Genomic DNA, 9,879 nt, shown 5'->3' with positions numbered 1-9,879 from the left:
ATTTTAATATCAAATATGCTACTCATATTTCTTTTCTATCACTCATATATTTCATTTCTACTACTCATATTTGATATAAAAATGAAACATGAATAGTAAGTATGTAATATTAAAATTTTAAATGTTAAATATAAAAATAGAATAATATAAAATGATATGTATGTAAATCAGTAAATTTACCTAAAATTTAAGTATTAGATATCGATATTAGTTATAATTAAACGAGAAAATTCTTACAAAGCTAAAGTTAAAGGCGCCAATCCACTATATTTTCCCGCCAAAAATCTATAATCAGGGTTTTGATTGGCAGATCAAACGACGGGGAAGTTCTGACCTGTGAGCAATGTCGGACTCAGTTGTTTACGGCCGCCGGAGTCGTACCAAAGGCCAGGATGCCACAGTTCGTGCCGAGGCCCTGGAACGCCTCAAGGCCCTTCGTAGCTCAGGCGGGCGGCGGTCTGCTGCCGGCGTCGGCTTTCAGATAAAAGTAGAGGATCCAATCTATGACACGATCGAAGAGGACGACTACGCTGCCCTTGTAGCCCGCCGGCGTGAAGACGTCGGGGGTTTTATCGTCGACGACGATGGCCTCGGATACGCCGACGATGGCCGCGAGGAGGATTGGAACAACCCCAGCTTCGCCAATTCCTCTGACGAGGAGTCCTCTGAAGGCCAAGACGAGAAGCAAAGGAAGAAGAAATCGGCGAAGAAGGAACCTGCAATTAAGAAATCCCAGCCTTCTTCTCTATCGGCTGCGGCCTCCTTGATGGGAAAGCAGAGGCTTTCTTCGATGTTCACTTCCTCCGTCTTTAAGAAGAATGATAGGGGGAAGGGTCCTCCTCTTTTTTCAGATGGTTTAATTGACGATGTTATTGCTGAGTTTGCTCCCGACGAAACTGATCGTGAGAAGAGGCGAAGGGGATCTGCAACGGGAACACGAAATCCCGCCTTACATCCGATTGCGCCAACCAAGTCGGAGATGCAATCTTTTTCTGCTGAAATTGTATTACCAGAAACATCTTCCATTTCTGAATATAGGGGGCGGATTCAGGAAAATGGCAGTGAGGATTCTCGACAGGATGTTAAAATAGAGAAGGATGACACGTGCTTACATTCCGTGGTCGAAGAGGTGGGCACGGCGAAATTGGATGCTGGTAAGGCAAACATAAGTGTGGAAGTGGAAGCAGAATCAAGACCGAACGAGAAGGGCTTCTCACTCAATGCAAAGATTAAGAAGGAAAATGAAAATGCTACGGCTAGTGCGTCTGCTGGGTGGAAGGCTGTCTGCAGTGAAGAGGGATATGGCGGTGGTCTTCAGGTTGAATTAAATGGCAATTTAGACGAGAAATCCGATTTTGAGCTTGATTCCGATAATTCGTTGCCTTTCTACATTATTGATGCTCATGAGGAATCTTATGGTGCCAATATGGGAATTTTATATCTTTTTGGGAAGGTAAGTTTTGTAGGACGCTATAACGCGAAGCCTTGTTTCTTTAGTTTTTTTTCCTGGTTCATGGTTTTGTTCTTGATAACGTAGATAGTAATCAACAGCTTTCTATCCGCTAAAATAATTTAATAGTCTTCAATGTTTATAAAAGATTAATATTTATTTTATGAAAATAATTCTATTGGTTTAAGTAATTCATATTCTCTGTGAACTAATTGACAAGCAGGCATCTGTTAAGGCGCATTTAAATTTTCAATACGCGGTGAATTGATCTGAATTGTTTACCTTTGCACATATATTAGGTCAAAGCAGCTGGAACATATCATAGTTGTTGTGTGGTCGTAAAGAACATGCAGAGATGCGTGTATGTTATCCCTGAGAGCTCCGTGTTTCCTAGCGACAAAGTAGCCGACATCGAGAGAAATTTTCCTGATTCTTCTTCAGCTTCACGAGGAGCTCTCCAAGTCAGTCAGCGACAACTTTCATTTAAATTAAACATTTTAATCGGGTTATAATGAAAATAACAATTATGCTTTCTTGTTTGTTAACGAAAGTAATGCTTGTTAGTGGTATCTTATTCTCAACTAATTGCTGTAGAGTTATTCCCCTGATTTTGACCATGTTGATTTATTTACTGGGCTGATGAAATATATCTTTCTTTTTTTGGTCCAGGAGATGGCATCAGTATTAAAAAATGAAATAACATTAAGATTATTGGATCTTAATGTTTCAACGTTTAGCATGTTGCCTGTTAAGGTTTGCTGTCAACTTAATATACACCAAAGGATGTCTATTAGTACTTGAAATGTCCAGTCAGTCTTTTCTTTTGCATTTGTTTTCATTGAAAATCAGCGTGGTTATGCATTTGAGCGTGCTGACATACCCAGAGGACAGTATTACGTCCTCAAGGTCAGGTACCCGTTCAAGGTGCGTCCATTTGGATGTGATTGTTTGTTTCTTTAAATTTGCACTAATTTAGCTTAAGTTGTAATAATTGCTTGCATCCAGGAACCACCTCTCCCAGCAGATCTCAAAGGTCAGAACTTCGTTGCAGTACTTGGAACACAATGCAGGTAAAGATAATTGAACGTTAGGTCAATAAATTGTCTGCTGTTAAACTGCAGAGTAAGCCAAGAACTTTTTAACTCTTGAAATTTGAGTTTCTTATGTCTTGCAAAGTACCGTGACCTGTCAGCCTATTCAATACACAAGTTTATTTATATTGAAATTGGAACATGGGAGGTTTGTTTTTGTGGTCTATGCTTTAACTGTCAATGCAGCAGCAGGTTGATTTTATTCCAGAAAAATAGTCTAAATATATTGTGTGTACTATTTGATGTGCATTTTATAAGTTCTCCTTGTTGGCATGCGATGGATGTTATTTATTAAAAGTTAAATCAAATGTGTCACCAGCACACGAAACAAAAATCATTGTGAAACATCTGAGAATCACTCTAAATGGTATAAGTCAGAGTTGATATGTTGCTGGCTGATTGAAAGATGAAGTTTTTTCATGATGTTTGAAGTTTAGTCATTGATGATTGAGTTATGTACTTGCCTAGAGTATATTTGGTCGCTGCACCATTTTACTTGTAAAATTACTCTTAAGCTTTATGTGTTCTTTTTCAGGAAGTCGATAGTAGAAGGTCATCTATATCATGTTTTTTTTTAATTAAATACCAATAGATATATAAATCATTTTTCCTAAGTTTAAAATAACCTTTTGACCAAGATCCTATTTTTCAGTGCTCTCGAGCTGTTTTTAATTAAAAGGAAAATCAAGGGCCCCTCTTGGTTGTCAATTTCAAGATTTGTCAGCAGTGCAGCTTCGGAACGAGTGTGATAATATTTCCCTCATTTGAAAGACCTACAGTCATTTAATGTTTCCATATGGCTTGTTTGTGTACTAAACCTTGAACTTATATTTTTGTTGAATATTATAACAGGTCAGCTGGTGCAAATTTGAAGTAGTTGTTGATTGCTATAAGGATGTATTTGGTTCTAGTTCAAAGTTTTTTCTTGAAATTCCTCCAGTGGTAGTTGCAGCGATTAACTTGAAGACTATCATCACCGAGAAAAATGCAAATGAAATTGTTTCAGCTTCTGTGATCTGTTGTCATAAGGCAAAGGTTTGATGTTCACTTTTGAAATAGTTTGTTATATGTGTTTCTGTTCTTTCATATAAATCTGACCTAAAATGGGATTAAATGAATGCATTTGCAAGAGTTTTTGTTTGTACAATATAATTTTATTTGTTTTATCACTGATTCCTACATTTTAATAGTTCAATGGCATGCCCACTATTCTTAATTCTCCCATGTCACCTACAACTTCAGGTTGATGCCCCAATGATGGCTTCTGAATGGAAAAGAAAGGGAATGCTTAGCCATTTTACTGTTATTCGAAAGCTTGATGGAGTTATATTCCCATTAGGCCTTCAAAAAGAGGTTGCGGATAGAAACTCGAAGGCTGGCACAAATTTATTGTCATTGGAAAGCAGGTGCTGTATCATAGTTTCATTTCTGGTAAATGTTGTATTGTCATTCCCCCTATCACAGGAGGGAAGTATAATGTTGGTGGTTTTGGATCTCCTGCAGTGAAAGGGCCTTGTTAAATCGTTTGTTGATTGAACTCCATAAATTGGATTGCGATGTGCTTGTTGGACACAACATTTCTGGATTTGATCTTGACGTTCTTCTCCACCGAGCTCAGGTTTGAATTATGGCCAAACTTTTTAGTTCGTTCTTGAGCTATTCACATCATTTAAAAAGTGAAAATTTAACCGAACATTTAACTAGAACACCTTACTAGTTGCATGCGAGGATATCTTTAAGATGCAGACTATGATTAAAAAATAATTTCATTGGAGTTGCACTAGTTTTAATTGGCAACCGGAAGATATACTTCACTTGTGATTCAACTTCTTCATTTAAGAATGCTTTCATGTAAATACTGCTATAGTTTCTATTTCAATGAGAAGACTTTGTTTCACCTTCTTTGCTATTCTTTTCATCAAGAAGGCCTTTAATAATATCTAAATAGTTGATGTAACTGTTTAGGAAACACCTCTTATGCTATTCCACCTGTATAGGCTTGTAAGGTACCCAGCAGCATGTGGTCTAAGGTAGGTCGTCTAAAGCGTTCTACAATGCCGAAGCTTACCACAGGGAATGCACTTTATGGGTCTGGAGCTAGTCCAGGAATCATGTCTTGCATTGCAGGTCGACTTTTGTGTGACACCTATTTGAGCTCTCGAGACCTTTTGAAGGAGGTATATCATATTTATGCCAGATTTCATAATTTGAAAGAGTTTTTCTTTTATCCCTTTTTTTCATTCCTCTTGCATTATATGCAAAATTTAAGGTAAGCTATTCGTTGACCCAACTGGCGAAAACTCAACTGAATAAAGATAGGAAGGAGATTAACCCGCATGATATTCCTGTGATGTTCCAAACATCAGCTGCACTGCTCCAATTGGTAGGTATTTATGTTAGCTATTGCAATAGTGACGTACATCAGTTGTTTGCTTTACCTTTCCAAAACACAGGTTTAGTTGTGGTTGCACATTGGTACTTCGTTATTCATCTCTGAAACACTACATTTTATTGGAAGTTAAATGCTGGAACATGTGGGTGTAGGTTGAATATGGAGAGACTGATGCTTGGCTATCTCTGGAACTTATGTTTTATTTGAGTGTTCTTCCCTTGACAAGGCAGCTAACAAACATCAGTGGCAATCTCTGGGGGAAAACTCTCCAGGTTTATTGTCTATTATCCCAAACCGTTCTAATTATGTCCAATTTAAGACGCTTAACATGATTTCCACATTGAATTTTTCAGGGTGCAAGAGCGCAGCGGGTGGAATATTTATTGTTACACGCCTTTCATGCTAAAAAGTACATGCTTCCAGACAAATTTTCTGCACGAAGGATGGAGACTACTACAAATAAAAGAAAAGTAACAGCTGGTTTGGTTGGTGAGGATGCTGTTGACTTAAATGATGCTGTTCTTGAAAATGAAGGGCAACATATTGTTCATGGGAAAGGAAGGAGAAGTCCTACCTACTCTGGTGGATTGGTTTTGGAGCCAAAAAAGGGTCTATATGACAAATACATATTACTACTGGACTTTAATAGCCTTTACCCTTCTATTATTCAGGTATTGTCTTGCTCAAATTGATCCCAAATTTGTTTTCGCTCAGCTATTATTTTTGTTGTTTGTTCTTTCATATTATTATTCGTCATGTTCTAGTAGTTTTTTTTTAATGCCTGAGATTTGATTGTGATTTTGTTCACACAGGAGTACAATATTTGCTTTACTACAGTTGAAAGGCCTAATGATGGTATAGTTCCAAGTTTACCGTCATCCAGGAATCCTGGAATCCTACCTGAGGTACTTTCTTCTTATGTAGACAACTAATGCTTCTACTTGAATATTAGCCCATCACATACTCACTTTTGTTTGATTTATCTTAGTTACTGCTTAGCAGCACTTACAGGAATTAAGTATTTCAGTGAGAAATTGCATTCGATAGAACTTTTCAGCAATATGATAAGGGGTATACTTTAAAGTATTAAAAATTAGCCAAAAAAATCAACCTAGACTCTCTATGCTTTGTATTTTTTTATGCTAGCATAACATTCATGCCATGGACAGCAATATTATAAGGGATTATAAAGTATTGAAAATAGGCTTAAAAATTCAAGCTAGACTATTGAAATTATGATGCTGTCCTTGCTCATATTCTGTTGTTAAAAGCAAAAATCAAGGGGTTATTTGATTCATTTTGATTAGGATTCGATCAATTTCTCAGTTTTTATATCATTTCCTGAAAAACTTAAAAAAAATTTTCTTATGGCTTCCTTGTTATAAATGCATTATTATGTTCAAAGTAGTGCATTTGGTTTTGGCATTCTTTTTAGTGCCCGAGAATGCCAATCTCTCTCATGGTGTTCAGTAAAAATTATCTTGATGCTTCATTGTCAGAGCAATGAATTAGGTAATCTAACAATGCATTTATGAGAAAAAGAATCAAAATTGTCCTTGACTCTTTATAAATCAAAATATTCCCAAACTATATCAAAAGATTATTTTGGTCTCTTAACTCTTTAAAGAGGAATCAAAATAATCCCACCATGTAATTATTTTGATTCATTTTTAAAGATTTGAGAGATCAAAATGATTCTTTAATATAGTTGGTGATCATTTAAGGGATCATTTTGATCATTCATAAAGAGTCAAGGGACAATTTTGATATTTTTCCTGCATATTTATTTTTAGTGGTGTGAGGTGGTTGGGTGAAGCATAAAGTGAAATTATAGAACTCTTCTGATGTTGGATCATTATGCTTTATACAAGAAGTAACATAAATCCTTTTCAAATTAGTGGCTAAAAGTAACTCATGGAAATTATGTTATTTGTTTATTCGAATAAGCATCTGTTTACGTTTGTTCCAGATATTTCTTATAACGTTTAATGTGAATGAATGCGATGTATGTATTAACTTTGATATTTTTAGTACTAACTGATTTTTCATAGTATCCGGTGATTAATGACATTTGTATGCTCATTTTTTCATTTTTGTTCAACTCATTACTTTGAACTTTGTAGTTGTTGAGAAACTTGGTTGAAAGAAGAAGAACTGTTAAGAAATTGCTAAAGAATGCGTCTGGTCTGAAAGTACAACAACTTGATATCCAACAACAAGCATTGAAGCTCACTGCTAACAGGTCAATACTTGTTGTTCAAGCATATTTAGGTTTTATGTAGTGTACTTCTGACAGTGGTATTTTTCTGCATGGGCATTTGCAGTATGTATGGTTGTTTGGGCTTTTCCAATTCCAGATTTTATGCAAAACCAATTGCGGAGCTCATAACATCACAAGTAAGATATCTTACGTTGCATTCCATAAGTCTATCTATGCTGGTCCACATTAGGGATGGTAATTGGTTTGGGTAAACCTGAAATCTGACTATTAACTTGAATTTAACATGTTTGTGTAAAATTAAATGGTTTAGTACATTAGTTTGTTTTAGTTTGGGACCAGCTAGAGGTGTTCCCAACTTGGAGTTGACTTGGTAGTATAATTTATATCGCCTACTTGTTGAAGTATATACAATATTAAGCCTAGGATTTAAAAAGACTGCACACCTTTGAAAAATAACTGATGATAGAACCTTTCTGTTCAAATATCTCGTGATTAATAAATGAAAGTGCCAATTGCCATATTTATTTGAAGCAATCTTAACATCCGATGTTCAGTCAAAGCAGAATTCCACCCGTCGTCCACTTGCATGAGTCCCTTGTGATAGGCAGATTTATACACAAATTGTTTGCTTTTCTTTAAACGGTTCTCTCATTATATAAGAAATAATAGATAACATTCAAGATAGTAATTGAGTGATTTGATCAATCAAATTTGTCCTAATATGACAAAAGATAATATCCTTCTAAATTTTGAATATTTAGAGTTATATTAATTTATTATATCTATTTTAACCATAATTTACAAGCAATTATTGATACTCTAAAAAATGTCTAATTTTATGCATATCATACTTTTATCTTCCCTCAAATTGATGTTGATTTGTCAAAAAGCACTAATTTGCCTACTAGAATTTGATGCCTTTGTTGTGTTGTCACCTTCACAAACAAATATGTCTGCATGTTTGCATTTTTTTTTTTGAGAATTGCAATTTGCATGAAAAGAGATCACAGCTATTACAGACTAATCAACAAAATAACTATCATATTCCTTCTTCAAAAGACTATACAAGGAAGAACGAATATCAGAAAAAGAAGTATAGTCAAAACAAAAACTATTGTTTAAAGCTATATTAGCACACAGATCAGCAGCTTTATTACAATCTCTAGAGATATGATGAAAAATTACCTTGCCGAAGTCATTTAAAAATGACATCTTCTCCGAAATCAAGTTGTATGTTGCATATGTTGATTTCATCATAGAATCTTGAAGGAATTTAATCACATTGTAATTTTCACCTTCAATTATTATGCCTTTACAATCGAACATCCAATCATGTAAGAATTCTTTCAAAGAAGAAATAGCCTCCAACTCAAGTTGGTTAATATCCCAATGCATCCTCCTTTTACCAAAAGCAAGAAGAAGACGACCTTTAAAATCTCTAATTATACCTCAAATGCTTGCAATATTAGAGCCCAGTAAAGAAGCATCCACATTTATTTTTATCCAATGTAGAGGTGGGGGGTGCCAACAAGAACCAAACTCCAAATGGAGAGAAGCACCCCAGTTGACTAGCATTGGATATTTGCTCATGGAAGATGATAGAATATTTGCAGCGACAATTGAAGCAGGTAAAATAGAGTTACCATATTTGCTATCATTTTGACATTTTCAGGAGAAGAAAATAGCTGTGCAGTAGATTTTAACAATATTCAAGCAGTTTTTGGATAAAGCTCTCAACTAAGATAAGCAACTATTTAACGAATGAAAGATAGGAATAGTGAATCCCCAAGATCTCAACTTGCGAATGATGTCAATAAGAAATTTGCAGTGGACAGCAATATGCGAACAATTTTCAACATCATGGCAACCTCTAGCACAACGGTGCTTATGTACTAACTTTTGGAGCCCACAAAATGGTTGTACGTTTAGTATATTTAGACGGTGCTTATGTACTAATTAAATGGGAAAATGAATAATTGTTAAAGTAAAGTATTTTATGTATGTAAATGAATATGTTATGAGATGTATAAATGACTGGATGAAATAAAATGAATAAAGAAAAAAAATGTATGCCACTTGTTAAATGAATAGACTTAAGTATTTTATATATGATAATGATTACCCACTGAGTTTACACTGTAAGCTCAACCCACTAAATTAATGTTTCAGGTAAATTTTCAAAGAAGAAGAAATGACTGAAAGGGAAGAATACGTTTATAGAAGACGACACAACATTGGAAACAAGTAAATTATGATTGATGTGAATGCTCAGTTTTGGCATAGATTGATTAGATTTTCTTGAGGTTAGTGGCTCTTCAGTTGTTGAAAAGCTTTATGTTAATGTGTTATTAAATGGAATAAAATGCTACTATAGTCCGACTTGTCGTCTCGCCTCGTTGAATCGGGTATTCGGGCCGGGTTGTGATAGCCAGTAGGGTATTAGGCGGAAAAGGGGTGACCGTTCTTTTTGATGTATATACGTTTTGGGTGTACAAAAAGATCAGAGTGATAGCTGTACATACTTTTGGGTATGTAAGTAAAATTTAAAGGTTTTAGTAAAGTTCTGTATTTCCTTTGAGATTTATGTTTTATTATATATGCTTCCTATTATGAAAACTTTGATGTGTTATGATTAGTGATGTGAGGATAGTTTGAATAGACTACTTTTTACTTATCTAATTCTGTTACCAGTGTTTTCAGAATGGGGGTAAGTAAGAAGACGGTC

The 9,879-nt window shown here is 35.2% G+C and overlaps 1 protein-coding gene across 2 annotated transcripts in view; it reads left to right on the top strand.

Annotated features, from left to right (window-relative positions):
* The first annotated feature begins 236 nt into the window (after nucleotides 1-236).
* LOC110098665 (DNA polymerase alpha catalytic subunit) overlaps nucleotides 237-9,879 on the top strand; it is a 51,781-nt gene continuing 42,138 nt past the window's right edge. Inside the window, exons 1-16 of one of the 2 annotated variants that reach the window (XM_028693714.1) lie at nucleotides 237-1,453; nucleotides 1,750-1,911; nucleotides 2,120-2,203; nucleotides 2,300-2,374; nucleotides 2,456-2,520; nucleotides 3,194-3,284; nucleotides 3,394-3,576; nucleotides 3,784-3,947; nucleotides 4,045-4,159; nucleotides 4,539-4,718; nucleotides 4,811-4,924; nucleotides 5,086-5,205; nucleotides 5,287-5,604; nucleotides 5,746-5,838; nucleotides 7,057-7,175; nucleotides 7,258-7,330. In XM_028693714.1, coding sequence (XP_028549547.1) covers nucleotides 344-1,453; nucleotides 1,750-1,911; nucleotides 2,120-2,203; nucleotides 2,300-2,374; nucleotides 2,456-2,520; nucleotides 3,194-3,284; nucleotides 3,394-3,576; nucleotides 3,784-3,947; nucleotides 4,045-4,159; nucleotides 4,539-4,718; nucleotides 4,811-4,924; nucleotides 5,086-5,205; nucleotides 5,287-5,604; nucleotides 5,746-5,838; nucleotides 7,057-7,175; nucleotides 7,258-7,330 — 3,066 coding nt within the window. In that variant the 5' untranslated portion in view covers nucleotides 237-343. The remainder of the gene's footprint in view (nucleotides 1,454-1,749; nucleotides 1,912-2,119; nucleotides 2,204-2,299; nucleotides 2,375-2,455; nucleotides 2,521-3,193; nucleotides 3,285-3,393; nucleotides 3,577-3,783; nucleotides 3,948-4,044; nucleotides 4,160-4,538; nucleotides 4,719-4,810; nucleotides 4,925-5,085; nucleotides 5,206-5,286; nucleotides 5,605-5,745; nucleotides 5,839-7,056; nucleotides 7,176-7,257; nucleotides 7,331-9,879) is intronic. The other variant, XM_020825562.2, reaches the window with a different exon arrangement.

The sequence above is a fragment of the Dendrobium catenatum genome, unplaced genomic scaffold (assembly GCF_001605985.2).
Source record: "Dendrobium catenatum unplaced genomic scaffold, ASM160598v2 fragScaff_scaffold_338, whole genome shotgun sequence".
Lineage (NCBI taxonomy): Eukaryota > Viridiplantae > Streptophyta > Magnoliopsida > Asparagales > Orchidaceae > Dendrobium > Dendrobium catenatum.
Note: the sequence above shows the minus strand (reverse complement) of the source record. Positions and strands in the feature narration are given on the sequence as shown.